The sequence below is a fragment of the Colobus angolensis genome, unplaced genomic scaffold (assembly GCF_000951035.1).
Source record: "Colobus angolensis palliatus isolate OR3802 unplaced genomic scaffold, Cang.pa_1.0 Scaffold431, whole genome shotgun sequence".
NCBI classification, from domain to species: domain Eukaryota; kingdom Metazoa; phylum Chordata; class Mammalia; order Primates; family Cercopithecidae; genus Colobus; species Colobus angolensis.
Window position 1 is genome coordinate 233,178 of NW_012117722.1, and position 25,477 is coordinate 258,654.

Here is a 25,477-nt window from a genome sequence, read left to right on the forward strand (position 1 = left end):
CATATAAAATAGACATATAAAAATTGTTTTTTATATAGACTTCTAGGTCCTTTTAGTGGATTGAATATATGTAAATTGACTATAATTGTCTTTAGCTGTTTGTCATGAAAATATTTCATATATTTCCTATATGCATAATCATATAAACTATAAATAATGATCCATAAATTCATCCATCATTTATCATCCCTCGCTCTATCTGGATTCAATTTGCTAAAATTTTGTTTGGGGTCTATTTTAATGAGGGGTTTTGGCCTATTTTTTCTATCTTGTAATGTCCTTACCAAATGTATCAAGGAAAGGCTGGCATCATGGAGTTTCAAAATGTTCCTTAGGAAAAAATTGTGTAAGACAGAGTATTTATTCTTTAAATATTTGTAATTATTTATCAGGATTTACCTGGGTCAGGATATTTCTTCGTGAAAAGGTTGAAAACAATTACAGAATCATTTAAGAAACTAAATATAGAACTCTTCAGATTTTTAGTTTATTCTTATGTCATTTTTAGTAAGTTGTACTTTTCAGAAAATTTGTATATTTCCTGTAAGTCAGGGTTAGGAAAATTTATTTTGTAAAGGGCCAGACAGTAAATATTTCATACTGACTCTGTTACAACTACCTGACTCTGTTGCAACCACTCAATTGTTGTGGTGGGAAAACAGCCACGGACAATATATTAGGAAATGGGCATAGATGTGTTCCAGTAAACCTTTATTCACAATAATAGGCAGTGGGCCAGATTTAGCCTGCTGGCCATAGTTTGCTCACTGTGATCTGAATCGAAAAACTTACCAGCATAAGTTGTTTATGATATCATTTATATATCTGTATAATATGTATTATTGTCCCTTTTCATTCTATGATATTGGTAATTTTTATTGAGTCCATTTACTTTGGTGCAATTATTGATACAGATATAGTTCAGTCCACCACTTTGTTTATTTGTAGTCATCCCATCTGTTTGTTGTTTTACTTCTCCTTTTTGTCTAATTAGGTATTTTTATTATTCCACATTTTCTCAACTATTAGCATCTGAGTTGTTCATTCTTCTATTATACTATTAGTGACTACCCTAAAGATTAAAATAAGCACTTTGACTTACTTAAATCCTCCTTAAGTTATACATTTTAACCAATTTCAAAATAATGGAAGATTTGTACAATAACTTACTTCCATTTACTCCCCTCCCACCTTTCACTTAGGTATTTGTATTTTTCACTTCTACCTATGTTTTAATTACAAGATGTTGTTTTTATCATTATTAACTCTTTCCAATGTTCTTCATTCTTCCTCAAGGCTAGTGCTTCCAACTGGAGATACTTTTCTTCCACATGAACTCCCATTAGTATTTTTTGTCGTGCTGGTCACCTCGTGATGAATTCTCTTATCTATCTATCTATCTATCTATCTATCTATCTATCTATCTATCTATCATCTATCTATGCATGTACTCACTTATTTCCTGAAAGACAATTCTGGGTAATATTTACTAAACATAAAATTGCAGGTTGGACATTTTTACTTTTTCCTTTCAGCAAACTTTCTTCTGGCCATTCCACCAAATTTGGGGTCTCATAATATCTGCTGAAATTTCAGCTAGTCATATCTTTGCTTCTCCAAAGATACTATGTCTTTTTTCCCCTGAGATTCTTTTAAGAAATGTTTTTCTTTAGTTTTCTGTACTTTGATTACAATAATGCTGATTTTTTTCTCTCTTACATATATTATTGGGTATGTAAAGATTTCAGATTTGTAATTTGATGTCTTTTATCAGTCCTGGAAAATTATCGGTCTGTATTTCAGTATTCAAGCATTGCTCTGTCATTTCCTCTCCTTCTGGGACTCTATATACATTTGAATTTTTCATCAGGTTCCACTTGTTTACGTTCTCCTCCAATTTCTCTCTCTCTCTTCTCTCTGTGCATCAACTCATATACTTGCTACTAATTAGTTCACTAATCCTTGGTTTTGCTATTTCTCACATGTCATTAAACTCACCTATTACATTTAAAAAAATTTTTAAATTATAATTTAATTTTTTAAAATGGATTCCAGGTCTCTGCTAAATAATCCATCCTCCTTTGATTTCTTTAACATATTAATCACAGATATTTTAAAGGCTCCATTTGGTAACTCTTGTTAGTGTTTAGCCAGGTAGTCCTTTTTTGTTGTTGTTAAACATGACTCATACATTTTAATCAGATGTAAAACTGAGTGGATGAAACCCTGTGGAGGCTCTGGATGATATTATTTTCCTCCAAAATAGGTAAAATTCTCATTTGACAGAAACATTTCGTCTTGTTCTTGTACAGTTTCGCTTTAAAGATTTGCTTTTACTCACAGAGTGTAATGGTTATTTCTAGAGTTTGGCCCTTCTGAGATACGTAAAAGAACCAAAGGTGTTTGTCACACCCATCTACCTATGGGAACTTGAAGTCCAATCCATCTCCCCAGCACTGGCAGCTGCTGGAATTTGTGCTTGGCTCTTTGGCCTTCCAGCTGCTGCTTTTTGTCTGCTTTCCTGGAACCTTCCCTGTGCATAGACAGCTCATTGGTCAACGTATGAGGGAAATCTACGGCAAAATTTGAAGCTTTCTACCCTCACAATTTCCAGTTTCTCTGTCAGTTCCTGAATTGTGAAATTTATTTTCTCAGCCTAGTAAGTAAGAACACTGCTCTCTGCTTAAGGCTCTATTATCCCATGTCATCAAATTGGAAAGTAACCTCAGAGGAAACTAGGATGAATTTACCACTTACCTTGTGTTTTCCCCTCCTTTCAAAAATTGAAACTACTCAAATTTCTGCCTGCTTTGTTGCTCTCAAATGCCTTCCAATAGTTTTTGCTGTTGTTGTTCATTGTTTGTTCTTGTTTAGCTTTTATAGTTTTATATGTGGAGAAGTTAGTCTGATATAAACTATACTGTCATGCCTGGAGAACTGTGACCATGTCATATTATTGCTTATTTTTGAATGGTAGAAGTAGACCAGTTATGTTGTTATCAAAATCTTCATGGGGTTTCATAATGAAGACATATGTTAAAATCACGCTATAGCAATTTATTTGTAAATTACACTGAATAGCTTTTGCCACATTGATTCCTATATACAGTCCCTCAATACCCTGCTTCTGCCACAGAATGGCAGACCTGTGATGGTCCTCTTCTGAGTTCATGTAGTCTGCTATTCTGAGGTACAAAATACTGTTTCAAGGTGCTCCAGGGCAAAAACTTCCCCTAGCTCCTACATGTTCTAGAAGGGAATTTTTCGTTGGGTCTTTTAAAGCTGTGGTATTTATTTTAGAGAGTTTTACATTCTGTTCAACAGCTGAATAAGTAAGCATCTACTTTTGGCATTTCCTCTCATTTTGGTCCAGATTTCACTGAATTTGAAAACTGCTTTCTATAGCTTATAATTTACAGATGTGGTTAAATCCTAGTTTCACGTTAGATGGAGTTTTTAGTCTTTTTAGTCTTCTTATAAAATTGAGGTGAGTAAACACATCTGTTCTCTGTAACTTTAAATCTGTGATCATGAGGTCTCTTTGAGAAGTAAAATGAGTAGGCCTTGATGACTCATTTGAACATGCATTCCCACTGGGAGTGATACTGTCCCCAGAAGGGGATAACTGATTCTTGGTGAAGGTAGAGGGAACAAAAAAAATCTTAAGATAATAGGTTAGTGGTCCTCCAAAGGCTTGCAGTATATAAATAGTATGTCTGTAGTATTAAAATTTCATGTGGGGGGGGCAATTAGGAAAGGAATACCTAAAAGATTCCTTAGGGGAGTGATAATAAAAAAAGATTGAGAAACATTGAATTAGGAGGAGGACTGGGGAGAGGTAAAAATCTGGGTGGCTTCCAGTTTTTCGACTTGAGAACTGGGTGGATAATGGCGTAAAAAGCATATAATTATTCTGTTCAAATACTAAACAAGCCAATAATGTTTTCACACTTGTTCTAAGAAATGTTGTTTTACAAGTAACCAGTTAAAAATATATATGCTCATGTATTTCTATTGTAAATGCAACACATACAAAAACAAATACATATTTAAACAAAAGCTGATATACATACTCAGTGAATACCAAAACATGAGAAAACAATTACTTACATCATGTATGGACCATAAAACTATATAAATGAGTCACAAATAATAAAGTCATAAAATTAATGAATACGCACAAATGCTGCCTTGATGTATCTGTTGTAGTTTACAAACTAACAAATAATACAACTAATTATTTCAGATGATTCAGAAAACTTTGAAAATATTTCCACTAATTACAAGAAAACAGCATGTATGTCATCTTGGGGCTACATTAAGGTCTATGCTCTCTTTATTCATTACGCTGCATAAGTAGTATGTATACAGTTAGCAAATACCAATCAATCCACACTCGGTTATCATGTCTGTGCTTTAGGATAGTCCAGCTGAAATCAAGGTAATCATATGTTAAAATGAGTAAAGAAACAAAGCTTTAAATGATTTTCTAAATGAATAAAAAAGATAAAGTAAAAATATACTTTAAAATTTTTCCTACATTGCTTTAAATTGAACAGATATCAAGAGTAGTATAAAAAGAGTAGTATAAAGTCTATTAACTGTACAAGCTGAAGTAATGAGCTTGGAAATAATATATATTTCTTTGGACAATCTATATAATGTTATTTAAAGCTAAAATGCTAAAAAAAATAACAAGTATTTAATCTATCTCATATACCAAGTGTATAGTAAACATAATATAGTAGAAAAACAGACCAACAAAGACCAATATAGAACAATCTACTAGTTTTCTTTTTCTTTGAAATTTGTTTTTTCTTAGTGTATTATACTGAAGTCTCACTACACATTGCATAATCCTTCAGCCAAATTATGGTACTATCTGAATTTTAAAAATAGGTAATAACTAGAGAAGTAGAACCACATCTCATATTTTAATTTTCTCCTTGGAAGTAAGAGCACTAGAATTTACTGTGCCATATATTTTGGTTTACAATATGTTTTTAAAGTAGCAGTGCCTAGCTTCCTTTTTAAAAATAAACTACTTCACAAACTTCTGTTGTATTAAACAAATACCAGTAGAACTGCTTTAGTTGAAGTTGCTGAAGTCCTGCAGTCTAGGAATTCTCCTGCCCGTTTAGTTTTCCTCCTGCTCCTTGGACAGTTTTCTCCTGTCTATCAGGCAATTCTTGGAGACAATAAGGTTCATCAGAACACCAACAGTCCATGGGCATAACTCTGAAAACCACTCTAATAAAACTGAGCTCTTCAAGTGTCAAATTCAACAGTTAAATTCATTCAGCTCACCATGAAGCACCGTGAAGTGGATAAGTTAAATATTAGTAATCAAAATTCAAATTTTAAATGCTGTTGTACTATATTATGTTTTAGCCATCTACAACATTATGTAAAAGCCATCAAAGATGACTTTTAAAAGTATAAAGTAATTCATCTAATACTTCATACCATGTATGCAGTAACTGAGTTATAAAGCACAATGCTATATTTTCAAAGTATTCTGATATACACTATTTCATTTTATTCTCAAACAGTCCTGTAAGGTAGGAGTGGCAGGTATGATTCACATTTTTCAGACGAATATACATTTAATATTATTATTACATTTGTATGAAAATCCACTAAAAACATAGATCTAGGAATCATGTGTGTTTTGTTTTATACCAGATAGTATACAACACTTGCATATAAGACGTACCCAAAAAATGACTGGTGAATAAATAAATGAATAAATGTACAAATAAGTGAAAAAAAAATCAAGGTCTAAAGAAGTTGTACACTTGTTGATTGAAGCTCTCAATATTGGTTAGTAAAAGTACTGAGCCATAGCTGACGGAACCAAAGATTCACATCTGAGTCAAAAGCAGTCTTTAAGGGCAGGCTTGGTAGAATTCACATTGTCCTGGCATGGGAACTCTGATCACAAGATGCTCTTTATTCAGCAATCACTAACCACTTCCTTAACTTCAGACTCACTTCATTCCTCTTCCTTATATTCAATTATCCTCTGAGACTTCAGAATCTCTTTCTTAGTTTGAGCTATATCTACCTTTACCTCCCACATTAGTTCTTCATTCCCCGCTTCCATTCCACCTCATGACTGAAATGGTCCTGTCTCTGCTGGTGCTCTCTTCTTTCCTGAAAGTTTTACAGTTCTTGGCTCCCTTCACCATCTCCTTCTATGTTCTTCATTGTTATTTTTTTTAAGCCCCTTAGATATTACTTCCAATTCAAGATCCAACTCTGTTTGCTCTGCCTTGGCATTTGCCATCTAACCTGGATAAAGTCTCTAGGGCCATGATCCTTCTTGCTTTTCACACCTACATGTTTTTTCTTATTTATTAATTATTTTAAAATATTATCCTTTTCAAGTGAGCAAATGTAAAAAAAAAAATTTTTTTTAAATGGTAACACACCAAATACGAACTATTTCTGGCAGTATGGTAGATGATATATTCTGATTCCAAAAAATCCTTTCACTTCCAAATGCCTATTCATTATGATCGGAAAATTACAACAAATGCCTGTTAAAATACAAACTTGAGGTCACAAGAAAGAAAGGCATTATCTCCTTAGCCAAAAACCAAACGAGAACTAAAACAGGTTGGAAAGTGAATGATGAATGTCTTTGGAAATATTGCAGATCTAGTGAGGAGTTAGAACAGAAATCCTCATGAGCCAAGACTCTTAAAGAACAACAAGGAAAAATGTGCATCTCAGTCTAAGCTCTCCTAGAACCTCACTGGTGGCTTTCTAATGTACTTTTCTCAGAGAGGAGAATGATCCAGAATGAAGGTCTAAGATGCATGAAAAATGATTAGCAAAGAAACTAGAATGCATATGGTTTACTATAAGACATTTAAAAAAATAATATGCAATAAGGGGAAAATGAATCAATCTATAATTAAAACTTTGTACAAGAATATGCAAATACGGGAGGGACAGTAGCACAGCTAAGCATATGACAGTCATTTTTTTTCTTAGGAGAAAGTAGAGGTATTTGAAGTATTAACTTCAAATTGACTACTTAACACAATTTATAAACTTCAGAAACTAGTCAGTAAAAATCACAGAAACTGCATGATTTCCAGTGTAATGGAGGGGGGAAATGAAAGAAAAATAATTCAATTAAAAAACAATCAGGAAAGAGAAAAAATAGAATAAGAAAAATTAAAAGCATACATCGATATAGAAGTAATTCCAAGTCTATAAGAAATCAAAATAAATGCAAATTGATAAGCTAGCCAAATTAAATGATAGAGATTGTGTGGTTAGAAAAAAATTAAATCTAGCTATTTTCTGTTTACATGAGTATAACACATTGGTCATAGAAAAGTTGACACAAAAAGATGTGAACAGTGAATAGTTAGATTGAACACTAACTGAAAATAGCTTGTGTTATCATGTAGGAAAACTGACTTTGAAACAAAAGAATATTATAGAAATAAAGAGATTTATTACATAATAATAAAAGGTTAAATCGCCAGAAAGACAAAAGAAATTCTGAACTTGAACCTAATTAAGTATCTCATATAAGAAGAAGAGAATAAAAAAAAAGTTGACAACTCCTCTTCATAGATTCTGACTGAGCATTTTCAGTAAATACCAAATCAAATAGGCAAAAGAGTAGTAAAACAACTGAAGTTCTGAATGGTTTGGATAATAAGCTTCATGTATTGGATATATAGATAACTCTAACTGAAGATTTAGAGATATACATTCTTCTCAACCACATGTGTAATATATACAAAAATGACCCAAAAAGTAGGTGACAGATCAAACTTCAAAAACTTCAAATAATCAATATCAAACAAAACACACTCTGACCACAATGCCATTAAGGTAGTTAAGTTAGAAATAAATTTAAAAAACTCTATACTTTTGGAAATTTAAAGACTTACTTCTAAATAATTAATAAATAAAAAGGAAATTAAAATGTGATGAAATTTAAATATACTTAAAATTACATAAAAAATGGATATATTACAAACCAAAATTGGTGAGATAAAGATAAAGCCACATTTCAAGGGAAGGAAAGTTAAACTTATTTATAATAATACAGTATTAGAAAAAATAGAACAATGAATTTCATTCTTATAAAAGCAACATGCAGAAAATATAAAAAAAGATGCCAATCATGACATCAAAAATATATGGTATGTATAATTATATCTACAACAGCTATGCATAAACTTTATTGAGAAAAATGTAAAGTTTCACTGAGAGACATTAAAAAAATCAATTGAGATATACGGTGTTGGAAGGCGCAATCTTCTAAAGATTCTGATTACCCATAAATCAATTTATACATTTGATATAGTTCCAAACTAAGGATTTATTCTGTGGAGCTTGATACATTTATTCTAAAATCAATATGTAAGAACAAAGGACAAAAACAGCCATGACACTCCTGCTAATGAACAAGAATAAGGTTGGGCATGGTAGCTCACACTTGTAATTCCAATACTTTCAGAAGCTGAGGTATGTGGATTGCTTGAGCCCAGGTGTTCAAGACCAGCCTAGGCAACATGACAAAACTCTATCTCTACCAGAAAAAAAAAAAAAGAAAAATTAGTCAGGTGTGGTGGCATGCACCTGTAGTCCCTGTTACTTGGGAGGCTGAGGTGGGAGGATTAATTGAGCCAGGAGGTGGAGGCTGCAATGAGCTGTGATTGTGCCACTGTACTCCAGCTTGGGTGACAGAACAAGACCCCTTTCTCAAAAAAAAAAAAGAAAAGAAAGAATAAGAATAAAACAGGCAAATTTGCACTACTATGGTATGTATTATTAGTTATATCAATAAGCTGTATGAATTATGACAGAGTGGTTTTAGTACAGGAATAGACATTAGATACACCAAAGAAATGCAGGCTAGAAATAGACTTAGTGTTTGTAAAGTCTTGACAAAGGACAGAGCAGCATTTAGATCAGTGAAAGACTGGGCCTAAAATACAAAGTGACTGATTTGGAAAGGTAAAATGAGATTCAGATACAATGGTAATATTTGATTTTTTAAGCTTGGCGGTAGTTACCTAAGCCTTTATTATTATTCATACATTTTGTGTATCTTAAATATTGCATTATGAATTACAAAAAAAGTTCAGGTTAAATGGAGGAGAGTGTTTTTGAGCTGGGCTAGAAGCTTCTCAATTCTGGCTTTACCACTTACTGGTCATGTGAACTCAACAGGCTGCTTTACCTTTTCTGTGAAATGAGATTACCAGCAATTACATGACAGGGCTCTTTAGCAGTAACGATACTGCATATAAGTCACCTATCAGAATACCTGGTCTACTTATAAAGGATACTTAATAAATAACAGTATTCTTTTACATTAAAATGTAATAATATAGATGCTATGGAAAAACTTATGAAAGTGACACATCAAGTAGATATTTAGGAAGCACTGATTTGGAGTACTAAAGGATATTGTATATATTCCAAATATATTAATTGTTGTAGAAATATGAATACTTGCCCAAAGAGAGGGTATTTAATGTTGATAACCAGAGTTCATGCCTGGGGACCATTAAAACAATTAGTTACCAATTGACATAACATTGCTAGGCTCATAATAAGCATTTGGTTTTCTAATATGCAAACATAAACATATAAACACACATTTACAGCACATGAGGTCTTCCTCAAGGGCAACTTATTTGATCTTTTTTTTTTTTGACATGTTGTAATTACTACAAAGACCAGTTATATTAACGATGTTCAATGCCGTATTAGCTATCCAATGGCAAAATGATTAGCTTAAGAAGACTTCAATATATTACAAAAATAATCTAATTTAGTCTAAGAAAGAAAATAAAGCTACAGGAAATTAGATTTCTACAAATAATGAGATGTTGCACAATGTGCTTTTAAAACGCCATAAACAATATGTAGTTATTTTCTCTAAGGTAACAGTCTCTAAGATCTAATTGTGCAGGGTCATATCTACGACTATAACCCCATCTTGATATTATTGGTTTGTATTAAATTTTGAAAACTTTATTATAACTGACCATTGTCATTGTCTATTATACAGTAGAATTCACCTTACATGTCACTGAACTTCCCAGAATTTGATTAAACATATGTTAGTAAATCTATAATAAACTCACAGAGTATAAAGTTAAAAACAAAGCATTCTGCAGCTGTCTCAAACTGTACCAGTGATGCTTACTTCAAACTGCAGCCTTAAATGGTTTGGAAGGAAGAACCTAACCAGGAAAAGTTACCTGTCCCAAAAGTTATGTATTTGGCTATTATCAAGACTTTTGGGTTACATGTATTCATAGCTCAAGCAGTATTTTGATTATGGTATGAATATAACAATGCCACTATGAATATAACAATGCCTATTTATATATATGGCACAGTGATTGATTCAGTCATATGATATGTTAGTAAGTATAATACAGTAATTTATTAATATATTTGACATATATCTAGAGTCTTTTTAAAGGGTACAGGTCACATTATTTCTGTCCAGCTTTAATCTATTTACAGGAAAGAGTAGTGGGAATGTCTCATCAACCTTGAACTATCAAAATGTTATGAAATGAAACACTAGAAAAAAAACTAAAATAGATTTTTTCTCATATATTTAGTATTTGTCACTGTGTTCAGATTCATCTTTCCTTGTCATCTAATTTCCAAAATATTTTCTTCTCTTTTTTAGTATTTTCGTAGATCTCAATAAACTTTGTTTTTCCATAGTACAACAGACAGGCAGGCAAAACTAAGTGTGGATAGCTAAAATAAAAGAAATAAAATAATAATAATAATCCCTGTTGTTCACTCTTGATTACATCTGATGTTAGTAGGCATAATAATTAGTGAGCATATAAAATAAAAGTTTCATTGATTTTAGCTATTAAAATAGCAAGCAATTTTGTAGTTAAGTACTTTTCATATGCTATCACAAAAATCCAAGGATTACTTTTGAATTTTATCCTGTCTTCCCTAACTGAATTGAAGAAATATTGTGAAATAAGGGGCATTTGAAATTATTTTCTATAACACTTTTCAAACATAACTGTAATATCAAGATTGATATTCCAGAAGATATTAACTTCTATATTTGCTATCACAACTTAAAATATCAAATAATTTAACCTACATTGTTTTAAAATCCTCAAATAAATAGAATAATATTCCTTTCAGTATATGCTTACTGATTATTATGCCTACTGACATCAAATGCCAAATTTTACTAAATGTATAGTTGTGGACCCTGCAAAGCCCCAAGGCCAAGGGGAACTTCTGGGCGGTCAATATAAGCCTGATCCCAGCAGAGTGGCTATGGTGGCAGAACACAGCCCTGTGTAGGTGCTGGCAGAAATGGGGTGCACGTGGAGCCTTCACCAAGGACCTGGGGCCCTACTTGCTGCAAGGTGCGCCCAGTCCCCTGTTGCCACCCAGAGAGGGCTTCAGCATCAAGTCCCTGCTAGGGGACTCTGGGGAGGAGGCACCCTGGTCGGGTCTAGTGCCATAGAGCAGCCCAGCTCCTTCAGGCACGGGGAGCAGTGGGGAGGAGGTGGTGTCCACCCCACCCCTGCCCTCTTCTGAGAGGCCTCTGTGGCCCCTCTGCCCCCTTCCCAGCCCCATAAGAATGGAGGGGGAGGCTTCCCAGCAGGTAGCCATGGGGCCCTCGACCTTCTCCACAGAGCCTATGGCCTGGTCTCTCCACTTACTGCAGGACACCTCAGTTCCTGGGTGGCTGTCCATTGGGGGACACAGGGCCTCCCTCTGGGGCAGCTGCTCACCGCCTACTTGCCTATCTACACTCTCAATGTGGTAATGCCCTTGGCACCATCACCCACCTACTGCCCCCAGTGTCCACCATCAACTGGCCCTGCCTACTGGGGGGTGGCCTCTGAAACCTGAGGACCCCCAGGACTGCTCTGGGATCTAGATGTCCTCTTCTAGGAGGTGCCACCCAACAAAAGCATCTATGACATTTGGGTCAGTCACCCTTGGGACCTGGTGGCTCCTGCCCCAGGCTGGTTGCTCTCTTGGTGCAGCCCATGAGGCTCCTAAGGCAGGGGCTCCTCCTCTCTCCACCTCCCACCCCAGCTTGTTGATAGGGAGCCAAGGCCAGGAGGGTGTCTGTGACCACAGCAGACTCAAACCATCAGGCAGCAGTCTTGCTGAGCGTCCACAGTATTTACTGGACTACCCCACGCATGGTTGTGGCCCAGCTGGGCATGACCCTGATCCTGGTCAGTCATGCCTCTGTTTCCCCTACACCAGAGGCAAGGCTGGAGGAGCAGGGCTGAGTCTGGAATACCCCTTTCATGTCTCCTCTTCTCAGTCCACCACCCATCCATCACCAGGTGTCACCTCCCGCCCCGTGCTCCAGGCTGGGGGAGGGAGAGCCTAATGGTAGATCCAGCCTGAAGTCCTGCCCTCTGTCATCTGTCTGGGAAGGAGGTAGCACCTTTTTTGGGAAAAAGGTTAGGGAGTAGACTGGACCCTACATGGTCTTGGTGGGGGGAAGATAACAGGAATTGACAATGTTTTTTTTGTTTGTTTGTCTTTTAAAAAAGATAATAAAGTCCTTACACATGATAGGAACTAAAAACTTTGCTGCTTATTATTACAACTTATATGTAAATATATTCTATCATAATTCATTAGCTTTGTTCATCTTTTGACCATGAACCTGAGTAAACAGAACTACAAAAATTATGCAGCTGTTAGTTGCTAAAAAATAAATAAGAAACAGTAATATATTAAGAAAAATTATTCCTCATAGTGTTACCTATAAGGGCAGAGAACATTTACATCTGAAGAGCCTGCAGGCTTGTTCACAGGATTTTGATGCTTTTATGCTGATGTCATTTTATTCTTTATCATTCCAAACTATCCTCTCTCAGGTTTTTACCACGGGATTGACGACGGAAGCAAAATAACTCCGTGTGTGTGTGTTTGTGTGTGTGTGTGTGTGTACTGCTGCATGTGTGTCTATGAGAATATGTAGACAGAAGAAAGCATATGAAGGCATAATTAGTCTACGAATGTCAGAACACGTGTCACATATTATTTTTTTCTCTCTATTCTTCCTAATTATTCTAAGATCAAATATGTACCGCATATGACAAATCACTGACATACAGTATGAGATTACAAGAAAAGTAGCTCTTCATGTTAGCTTAAGGTTAAATTTGTTTAACTATTAGCTGTAGTGCTTAAATTTACATAATCTACTTACATAAAATAAACTCTCAGTTTATATGGGTTTTAAACTACAAAGAAGGGAAAGGAAGCTGCAAACAAAAAAGTCCTTAGAGAAAACAGATTTATCACTAAGAAGTTTCTTTGTATTCTTTTCAGGTCCACCCCTCTTCCCACCATCTCCACTAAATATGAAAATTCATATGAAGCAATGAAGGAAAAAAATCCTTTATCTTTTGCTTCTTGTCATGATATAGTTACAGTCCATGCTGATTTGCTGAGTTGCCATGTTCCCCACAAAGTAACACTGGTTCCAATACACTACTAACATGTAGATTCCCCCATTTTCCTTGTATAAAATCAGTCTCTTGACATTGTTTCCCTATTCTTTCTAAAAGAAATCACATAGCCAAATTTTATAGGAAGATAAATTTCTGAAGAATTCTACTTCTGAAATTTTAGGAGAGTGAAAATGAACTCACAAGTTATTCTATGCAATTGCTTAGTAATACAAATTCTATTCACTAGTAATACTTTAAAGCATAGGGCTCAAGGTACTTGGCTCTACAGTGAATATAAACAAAAATTACTTAGAAAGGTAAAAAAAAAGTCCTTGGTTAGGTCCTATTTATTACATTCTTTGGTAATTCAGTAGTTTTTAAAACATTCTATCTTATTAAGAATTTAATAAAAAGGAATCTACAAGAATACTTCTTACCCCTTGATCTTAAACAGCTTAATATGGCTACATTCTTGAGCTCTTATAATTCTTCCTTAAACTTTAAAGAACTGTACATTCTTTCAGAATCAAATGCTGAGAACACCAAAAGTAAAGATAAAACATTTTCTACTAATATCTTTATCAGTTGAAATTGCTCATGTTAGATTATCAGAGTATGAAATTGTTAAATAACAGCAGGATGATTACTTTTAATTTGCTTCAACAAACAAGAGAGAATCTTCAAAATACAATTCATTATACATCACCAAAATGTGCACTAACATCAGAGTTTCAGAGTACTGGAAGTGTTTGTTCCTATTTTTAACACTTATATTTATTGGACCTCTCATCAACCCCACAATTCCTTCAATTGTAATAAATATTTAGGTTACACAACTATAACTATATGAAACTTTGACTTCTGAAAACTAGTAAAGAACTAATATGAAATATGCTTTGCCCATAATCAATCTGTTTTAGTTTAGATAGTACTTGGATGTCTGGGGTCTTTTCCCTTTCGGCAGGGTATTTGTCTTTGAAGAACACAAAAGCACTACTGGTGACTTAAACAAAATTGATGCAAATACCTTACAATTCATGTAACGTAACTAGGGATGTATATTTTGTTACCACATCCACTACAACCCCACATACACCATATACACACACACACCCATGTTGATTTACTTGTATAGCTGTTATACTATAATGACATTGTTGAGTAATTGCAACAAAGACTGTCCTGCAAAGCCTGAAATATTTACTATCTGTCCCTTTACAGAATACACTTTCTGATGTTGGACTAAAGGAAGAGAATTTAATCATATTAGAGGAAACTACTACAAATGTGACTCAGAGTGATCTCTAAAATTATGACTAGGGTTATTAGCTGTATCTGATGGTAGTCGATACTAAACATTCTGTTGGCAATACTACATAGTAGTCCATCAATACTTAACCCACTGTGACCTAAACTGTATTATAGAAAAAATATTCAGGAAGCTAGTTGTATTTTTATACCACAGATAAAGATCCAGCTTATATAAACAGTATTGCCAACTCACCTGATTCTACCCCTGGGGCGCTCAGATTGCTCTGACATAAAACTTGTGCTGCTGAGGCGTGAGGCACTGCTGGTTCGGGAAATGGCGGAAACATCACTGACATCACTATCTGATGATTTGGCAGAGACGTTATCACAGCTTCTGTACTGATCTTTATGTATGTTATACTAAAGATTAAAAACAAGAAAGTGTGAGCTCCATCATTAGACCATGGAAAAGACATAGATGGTGTGATGAATGACTACTTAGCCCACACCAAATAAAGGTGTACCTTCATAAAAGTAGGTGTAGAATCTAAAATAATCCAAATGCTAATATATGATTTCCAATATAAAAACATTATCCTTTGAGTGGTAAGAGATGGCTTAGGAAGACTGAAATATAAATTAAACACAATCATTAAATGCTTGATTAGAAAATTCATTAAATTATTTGTATATACTTAGAACCTCAAAAGTGTATTATTCATTGTTTTCTAGTACATGTGCTTCTCTTTTTGGTTTTCATTTTCATTCTTGTCCATTTTATTCACCTTCTACTCTAGTCAAAGCATAGGCTGAGCATTCCTAATCAAAAAATTCAAAATCTGAAGTGCTCCAAAATCTTTTTGAGCACCGACATGATGTGCAAAAGAAATGTTCACTGGAACATTTTGGATTTTCAGATTAGGATGCTCAGCTGGAAAATATACAATGTATATGGTACAAATATACCAAAATATGAAAAAAAAATCCAAAATGTCAAACACCTCTGGTCCCATGCATTTTGAGTAAGGGATACTTGACCTGTATAGACTGGTTCCATCTGTATATACTTTTTGATACTTTCTGAAACTAGTCAATCTAGTTAAATACTTGGTAAGACATTATAGTGTTTAACATTTCTTAAAAATATATAACTTTTCAAAAACAAGGGCTGATACAAACTGAGTAAAGAGGTAGTGACTGGTCTTTACCTTTCTACTATGGCTTCATTAGATGGTTTCAGATTTAACCTAACTTAGTATCAAAATTAGAATACTGGATCCCTGTTAAATTTCATTATACGTTATATCTTATATTCAAAGATGTCTTTAAATTTGTCTCTGATATTCATTGCCTAAAATTTTAGGAATCAAGTAAAAGATTAAAATACGCAAAGCTGTCAAAGCAGTTAATCTACTCTTATTTCTACTTCACTGTCTTATTGTGATGAATCACACAGTGAATAGCTTATGTATTACATATTATTTTTATACATGTTATAATTGTAATAAATAGGTTACACAACTATAAATAACTGAAAGATGCCTAAAATGTAAGTAGTTCTCTTAGATACTGGAAGGTAAGATACTATAACTTCTTCTGTAAAACAAAATAACATATGGGTGTTTGTTTCTTCGCAAGCAATTAATTTTAGATTTATAAGAAATAAAGTATGAAAATATCAAATGTCTATTAAATCTGTAGAAAAAGTCATCTATCCTTTGTGATGTTCCATGTCAGAGGAATTTTAATGAATTTGAACTATCTTGCCAAAACATACTAAATTAACTGATGCTACAACCTGGATCTATATGTACTAAAAAGAACATTAGACAATAACACTTAAAAAATTATCCTAGAGAAAGGTCTCATGTTTATTCAATAATTTCTTATATGAGAGTAGTTTAGGATTGAAACATTTAAATGTGAGTTTTGTTTTTGTTTTTGGAGACACATTCTCCCTCTGTTGCCCAGGGTGGAGTGCAGTGACGTGATCTTGGCTCACTCCAACCTCTGCCTCCCAGATTCAAGCAATTCTCCTGACTCAGCCTCCCAAGTAGTTGGGACTACAGGTGCAGGCTGCCACGCCTGGCTAGTTTTTTGTATTTTAGTAGAGATGGGGTTTTACCGTGTTACCCAGGCTGATCTTAAACTCCTGAGCTCAGGCAATCCACCCACCTTGGCCTCCCTAAATGTGAGTTTCATTTCTTTGCCTCTCATGTGTATGTGTTGGTAAAAGAATTTCATATCAGACATGAAAATAATTCCCAATATATAGGATATATATACAATTATTTTTCCCAAGGATTTTTCGTAACTGTGTGATTTATCTCTCAAGGTCATATGCCAAATTAGAATTTAAAGGAAATTCATATATGTTATTGTATCTAAACTGAGCTATATTTATATGATTTCATGTTTGATCTAAAATTAATGTGATTTAAGATAATGTATTGAAAGCAATGTGACAATATGGTTTACCAGCAAATTCAGTTATATTTAATAACATGATTCTGACTGACACAATTCATTTTAATCAGATCTGTTTTCAATTTACAGGTGTATGTGCTAAAAACTCAATTATGTTTACAGAGTAAAGTCTGAATTTAACACTGTTGCTGCATTACAAACACAACTTCTATATTGTTGGTTTTCTGAAACGCTGTGCTAAAAGAGTGATGCTATGTAATTATAGTTTCCAAATGTATTGGAATGATACCTTGCCCATGACAGAATATAAAATATTCTCTGTTCTGGGTGTCAGTATTGTGCTGACACCCAGAGCAAATGCTCCCCTTATTTGATATTTGACAATATTAAGCAGTGTACACTAAAGCATATAGGTATGTGAATGTATATGAAAATATTTTTCCAACTAAAGTATTTTTAGTTGGAAATAAGACAAAAGATGGCTTTACTTAAGCCACCTTTTCTTCAGCCTTTCTGTATACAGACCTTGGTTATTCCAGAAAGTGGACAAAAAGGGATTCCAAAAATTATGCCATAATAAATTGTTCTACATTGAGATAAAGAACAATCTATCATTCTGATATGATATCACAGTTTTAATCACATTATTTGAAGAAAGTGAAATACTTTTATATTCACTTTTAACTATTTAATATGTTAACATTTTAATCACTTTGAATTTCATCAGGCATGATCTGTTAAATTTCAAATGTAACGATTTAATATTTTAATGCAAATACATAAAATATATTTTGAAGAACATAATTCCTCAGGAGGAATTTATACCGATCCTACAGAGGGAAAATAAGTCATTGATGTGAGAGAAATAATAAAATACTGCTATTCTTAGAAGTAAGTAATAATAAACACTCTTCAGCTACCTACAAAACCCATCACATCACTCTTGGTTGCTGTTCCTGGGTTACAGAAACATAAACATTCTTTAAATTGTGAATGCCTAAATGTGAATTCACGTCTTACTATGAATTTCACGTCATCATTAAGGCATGTAACTCTGTATAAAACCAATACAAGAAATAGAATGGTGACACATTTCAAGGATACCTAAGCAGCATTGTTGTGCTTTTTCAAAAGCAAAGTTAGTGCGAATTCCTTACTCAGGATGGATGTTAGGGTCATTTAATCTTCTAAAAGAGGTACTAGGTTTCAAGAAGCATCTCAGGAATTATAGCTGTCTGACAATGTTTTGCCCTGAAAAAAGTCCAGCTCTACTAGTGGTTGATTAAAAGTATTTTGAGAATAGTTAACTAACTTCTGCTTGGCATAAATTTCAATTGAGGTTTGTAGCTTCATCCAAAATGTCAAACGGATTAAGATACTAAAAAAGAGTCAGTAAAAGAATAAAGTTCAAAATTTAATCAATATAAAATTTGTGCCAATACTGGCTCTTAATTATAGCCATAAAAATAGATCTTTGTAAAATAGTTATAAAATATTTGATGTAAACTAATAAAAATGAAAAAGATAATTTCTCAAGTATATGCAAAAGGTTTGAATTAACAAAAATGGCTACTGAAAACCAAAAATTCTATTGTGTTGTATATAATATAAATATTAGAGATGTGGAGAGTATTTTATCTTCTACTTGACATATAAGAAAAGGCTAATCATTTATTTTATCTTATATAACTTCCTATCCTATATTCTTACAAGTTTTTAAAGCTACCATATCTTTGATCTCATATTTAGCTATTATAATTTTATTTAACATTGCAGTATCTATTCAGTAAGAGTCATAGTACTATATCTGAAAGTAACAGGTTTTAAAATATTCAAATACAATAAGAGAGGGGAAAGGAAAAAGGGTGCCTGTGCAAAGGAGGGAGGAAAGACAGAATATGCTAATTCAATTTTTATGTAAATTGAAAGCCACATGAGAACCTAGAGTAATGTGTTCATTTCAATGATATAAGTAGAACAAAGTCATTCCCTAAGTCCCAAATCCATTGTTCCAGGCCTCTTCACTATACGGAGAGGCTCTACTAATTTTAATACAAATTTTAATAAATTACCTCTTTGCTTCTGAGCCCCAGTTTTCATAAATTTGGTAAATAAGTGAGCTGAAGTAGATTTTGAGGTATTTTCAAGTTTTTAATGTTATGAGTCAGAGAATTTGGAGTCTGCCAAACGAGATACACCTACCTACCTTTGGTTTACTATGACTATTAGTGGGGGTTTAGACTTCTGAGTACTTCATTTTGTTGATTTTTTGGATCGACTAATTAATGATTAGAGTCTCAGCTCAGGATGATCCAGAAAGGCTTTCAGTATCTTACCCTGATTCTTTACTTGCCTCTTTCTTGTTTCCTATACTGGCTCTACCTCTCCTTGCTGTTCTATTTGACCTAATCTTTTGAAATAAAGCTAAGAAACTGATAAAAACTGTCACCTTACAAGGAGCATTTCCAGTTTAAAGAAACTTTCAAATAACTGTATCCAACTACAGAGGGAAAACAAAACCCCAAATTACCCTGCCTTCTAATTCTCACTGCATTTGTAGTAAGAAAACAAAAACAATGATGATATCTATGAAGACAGATAAATAGGCTGATTAGGTGATAATATCATAAATAACAAGTTGCAGAGAAGATAAATCTGTACAGAGCTGAAATAGCCAATACTATGGGACATCAAGTCACTTTGCTTGCTATGTTTTTGGTAAGACTCTTAGGGAGCTGGGCATCACCAATCACAGTGACCCTCCGCACTGTATCATTTGGAAGCCCTTCTGCATCTAACCTAACACATAAAGTGACAGACTGTATCAAACACACATGCCTCTATGGCAGTCCTGGTGACAAATCGTATTTTGTAGCTACCTCTTTTCTTTTCTTTCTTTTTTTTTTTTTTTTAGTCACAGAATATCTGGAAAGATAATGAACCACTTCCACTGCTTAAAAATAAGTAGGTTTTTCTAGGTCCATATTTCAAGCTAATAAATATTAATTTAGTGTAGTTTTATTTACTTTTGATTTCTAATAGCTTATTACTTCCAAAAGAGTTTGGTGATATTAAATTACAACAAAGGTCGACGTATAATGGCTGCTGCTACTTTTGTAGTATTCTATAAAGAAAAAAGGCTTTTAAATAAACCAGATAATATATTTGAAATTACTTTATAAAGAACAAAAATCTATGCTATTTTATTTAAAATTATCAGATATTAGCAGTTTATAAACTCCTTAGTGTTTCCTTAGAAAATATTATTGAAATAAAAATTAAATGCTTATTGGCACTTAAAACTGTGTAAATTTCAGTTTCTAGAAGTTTGAAATCAGTTACTTTTCTTACTAAAGATAGAGCAATAAGAAATCTCATATTACTAATTTTTATCATTCACAAATATCAATAGTCAAATATCAATCCAAAGTTGTATTTAAGACTATAAATATATACCTTAATATCTTAAATGCAATATTTAAATGATGTTCAAGCAACAAAATGGCTTCATATATCTTGCTTATTTATGTGAATTTGACTAATGCTAATCAATCATCAAATGATTTTAATATCAAATATTTACATATTTTTAGAAAAAAATCAAATCTAAGTTAATATTTCAATGAAGTTATATCATATGAAAATATCAAGAGGAAAGAGGGTTTTTTTTCTGGCTTTGGTAGAAATTATGATGCAGGACTATCATTTAATGATACCTTTTCTTATTTTTTTTTTTAGACGGAGTCTCGCTCTGTCACCCAGGCTGGTGTGCAGTGGTGTGATCTCAGCTCACTGCAACTTCCGCCTTCCAGGTTCAAGGGATTCTCCTGCCTCAGCCTCCCAAGTAGCTGGGATTATAGGCGCACACCACCATGCCTGGCTAATTTTTGTATTTTTCAGTAGAGATGGGGTTTAACCATGTTGGCCAGGCTGGTCTTGAACTTCTGACCTTAGGTGATGTGCCCACCTTGGCTTTCCAAAGTGCTGGGATTATAGGCGTGAGCTACCGTGCCTGGCCCAAATGATACCTTTTCTTATATAATTCGGTGCTTTCTAATCCTGCCTGGTACAGACACTACACATTTTTAAAAGGGAAACTATTTGTTGGATACTACTAATTTTACCTTGGAATATTGCTCGCGATCAAGTTCTTGACTAGAACCAGACCCTGTTGTCTGCTTAAATCGATGCACTTTCATTTTCATCTGTCTTGTTCGCTCCTCCACTACTAAGCTTGCTGCAAAAACACATAATGGAAGCCTATTAAAACACATGAAGAACCTTTCAGGAACTGAATGGTTTAAGATTTCAATGCTTTTGAAATGACTTCAATAAAATAAAATTTAGAAATAACACATGATTAATAAATTAAACAAAATGCAGAATACACAGTACTAGCAACTGTTAATCTAAAGATGAACATGATTCAAATTACACAGAATGGGGAATGTAAATGTTAGTAACAAAATACACTCTATTTCTTGATTTTATATGATATATTTTCAATTTCCTTCATAAATGATTATGTGAAACCAAATTTAATTGCAAAAATATGTTTTCAATTTAAACAACTGTTTGTTGCATGTACATATATAGAGAAAACAAGTATGCATACTTAAAACATCACACATATATGCACATGCTTACATGCATGCACACACCCACTTAACACCCTCGGCTAACAGTAGTCACCTAAAAATTGTTTTAATAAGTATCTACTTTACTGAGGCATTCTTATAAATCGTTAATTTCTGTCAGTGGCTTCTCATGACTTTGTCAGTCCTTAAAACGGATTTACTAAAAGATTAGCTCGCTATTTCTTACGGCTATATCTGGACCACATACATGAAATTTGTAAGTTTGAAAATGAATACATGACTTTTAGCTCTTTAATTTATAATATGTAAAGAATGCTTTTAAGCTTTTATCAACCTCCTAAGTAGCAGAGGAGGGCAAGAATTGCAGCCTTTGATAAAGTATGAATTGTTCTAAGTTAGAATCTACCATCAGCAACATCACTTCAAAACCTTGCCTTTAAATTTTGCATTTTTACAAATGAAGGAGAAAGAAACAGCTAAGGTACAGTCATGTGTAGGGTAAACGATTCAAAAGCGTATACTTATGTTGTATGAGACCTGTGTTTACTTTATACAACATTTGCCAACTTCCCAGACAACTCAACTTCTGCAACAAGTGTTCAGATTTTTCAGTTGTAGGGCTGTGTGTGTGTGAGTGCACGCACGTGTATGTGTATGGAAAACTGTTTATTGGTGACTGATGTACTGGAAGCTTTTGCCAAGAGACTAATGGTTTACAAGTTAATGGAAATGTTGACATGTCTGATTGACTTGGCTGCTGATTTTATCTCTTACAAGGAGTTCATAAAGGCATTTGCTGACAATTTTTTTCATTGCAGTGACTAAACATGGCCTACCATCCTTGATTATAAAACGCCAACACACACTTTAAAAAAAGAAATCAATCTGTAACTTTTATTGTGTTCAAGTGCAGACCAATAGCCCAAGAGAGAATAAAATTTGGAATTTGTGGCTAAGTGTTTTAATCATACTTTTAGCACTAAATTATAAAATGTTTCACTTTGTTTCAATTCAGTAGATAACAAATCTCAAATCCCTAACAACCCTTAGTTATGCAAACTAAGTAATGATATACCCCTGCTTTAATAATGTTGACCTCAGAGATAATAAATGGTGACTATTGTTACCATTACAGGATAGTTCATTGGAGAGCTTGAGAAATGTGAATCAGAAATTCATTACTTCGCTTTGAGTTTTGAGTAAGTCAAATGGACTGCAAATTTAGTTCTGCTCTATAATTAAAGCTTAAAGCAACTCAAAACAATCTCAATTTGCAATAAAAACAGACTTAAATGGTGTTAGCTTAACTATTCTCATAAAATGATATTAACTTCGTTTAAAACTGTGTTGACACTGATTAGCCCACAGCTTTGCAACCTTTTAGTGCCATGTAATTTTCAGGGTAGATGGTTACTTAGACACTGATAATTATATCCCAATAGCTACTGGCCAGGAGCAGTCTGACACAGATCTACGGACTGAATCTTGCTAGGACAAAACTTCATTTCTCTAAACATTAATAGGATTACTTAGCTTATACTATGGCTGCACTTAAATCTTTATTTGCAAAATGTAAAACTAAATCATAAAAAGACAGTGGTAACATAACTAAAATGAATCTAAAAATGGTTCTAAATTATTTCATTTACCTCCCTCAAATCATTACTATACTATATTTACTCCCAATGAAGTTAAAACTGACTTTATTTAATCTGTGAAAGTAAAAAAAAAAAAATCTCCAAATTAACATTACTATTCAAAATAATGAGTAGACTCCCTTGACTCTCTATCAAAGATGTAGTTGCTATGCTATCTTCACCGCTTGCTCTTGGATTCCAGCAACAAAACCAAAATGCCAATAGCTTACAATTATTTACTCTTAGCAAAAAGCCAGATAATTACATAATATCACACATTTTGTAGTACTTTTCATTATTTCCCAGTGACATGTGCCTCAGTGCATATTCTGAAATAACTGTTTATACAAGTTATTGTGCTTCAGTAAAAGTTTTTTCATAATCACTGAAAAACCTTCAGTGTAAATGTGGAGATTCTTTAACTTTGCTAAAGATCTTACATGATTTCCATTTTTATTTTTCAACTATATATCTAGAATAAAATGACATTATTTCTGGATTACAGATGTGTTGAGCCAAATATTAAGATGAATTTATAAAATAAGATAATTACCACAAATTTGAACCAGAAGGCATGATTCCAATAAGTTATATGATTTATGTGGAGAATAGTAGTAATGATTAAAAGTTAATTGAAAGGTGATTGTCTTTCTAGTATCTTAGTATAAGTAAAATTAACTAACTCAGTTAAAATATCTTCCTTTAAAAAAAGACTACTATCATTAAAATTTGTATATTATTTTAACAATTTTAAACCCAAGAGCAAAACTAAAATAGTAAATAAAATATTTTCCAATTATCCCACAAATCCTAGCATTACATTCACATTTTAGGAACATTCTGAACGTTAACAGTATTGTAAACTAACTAAATAATTAAAATGCCAGTTGCTATTTCTTTATAGAACATTTAAAACTGGGAGGCTATGGGATTTTTATTTTTAAAAATTTCATAAATGCCACATAATCAAGAGCTAAATAATACCTCTCATTTCTTACAAGAAATATAATTACCATGCAATTTCATTTAGTTTTTTAATGAAAATTTAGCTTATGTATAATAAAGTCAAAAGATAAGGATATTTACTATAGACTCTATTTCAGCATTAATTATAAATTTTGTGATTATATATCAAAATGTATGTATCCTAGTTCCTCAGATGTAATATTGCAATTTTATAAAAATGGGTTTGAAGGATTGAAATATTTCACTATAAGGTACAAACTGAATCGTGTCTTATGTTTTAAAAAATGATACTTTCAAAAAGCACATATTAGTTTACAAAATGTATATATTGAACAAGATCCATTTTATTTATTCCAACTTTATATACATTGTTCTTTCCAAACTATGGCTTTTTAAAATAATTAATCTATGTATGTCACAAATCAATTCAATGTTAAAATTAAGAAAGTATGAAACTGAAACTTAAGAGTTAAACGAAAACCATATTTGTGAAATAATTTCTTGCCTTCTAAAGCTCAATAAGAAAGAATCTGATTGGAGTATGCAAGATAAGAAAAGCAAATATAATTTACAAAGTACTGTAATTATCACAATTTTCAAATGGAAAGTATTAGTATTAAAATAAAGATATTAAAATAACTACTTCTCTTTTCACATTCTTTGCTAAGGATTCCTAATTGAGTATTATCAATGAATGATCTTTAACAAATCTATGAAGAAACTAAAATCATTCGATAATCTTGTTTGTCCTATATGCATTTTTCTAGATCTGTCCCTTTCGTATTATTAAAAGGCCTATTACTCTAAAAATACCCTCAAAAATCTTTAATAAATCTTTCCTAATCCATCATTTAAAAATTTCTATAATATAACATCCTTCAAAGAGATAATGTAATTTTCTAGGAAACCTCTTTGACTTATCACATATTTGTAATTTGCTTTAAAATAGTGTAAATTTTATAGTTATATGTAATTTAGGACCATTATAATTTAAACTTGCATGAATATATTTAAAATATTATTTATAGATACTTTTGAGGGGCGGAGCAAGATGGCCGAATAGGAACAGCTGCAGTCTCCAACTCCCAGCGCGAAGGACACAGAAGACCGGTGATTTCTGCATTTTGAA

The 25,477-nt window shown here is 33.0% G+C and overlaps 1 protein-coding gene and 1 pseudogene across 5 annotated transcripts in view; one reads left to right on the top strand and one right to left on the bottom strand.

The window, feature by feature from the left end:
- The window catches only part of RIMS1 (regulating synaptic membrane exocytosis 1), a 502,863-nt gene that overhangs the window by 73,547 nt on the left and 403,839 nt on the right, over positions 1-25,477 (bottom strand). For 3 of the 5 annotated variants that reach the window (XM_011957025.1, XM_011957027.1, XM_011957026.1), the window contains 2 exons: positions 21,272-21,384; positions 14,974-15,140 (listed from right to left, as the gene is read on the bottom strand). The exons of the other annotated variants lie outside the window; for them this stretch is intronic. In XM_011957025.1, the coding sequence (XP_011812415.1) occupies positions 14,974-15,140; positions 21,272-21,384 (280 nt within the window). The remainder of the gene's footprint in view (positions 1-14,973; positions 15,141-21,271; positions 21,385-25,477) is intronic. 5 annotated transcript variants of the gene reach the window in all.
- Positions 9,735-12,042, top strand: LOC105522516 (annotated as a pseudogene).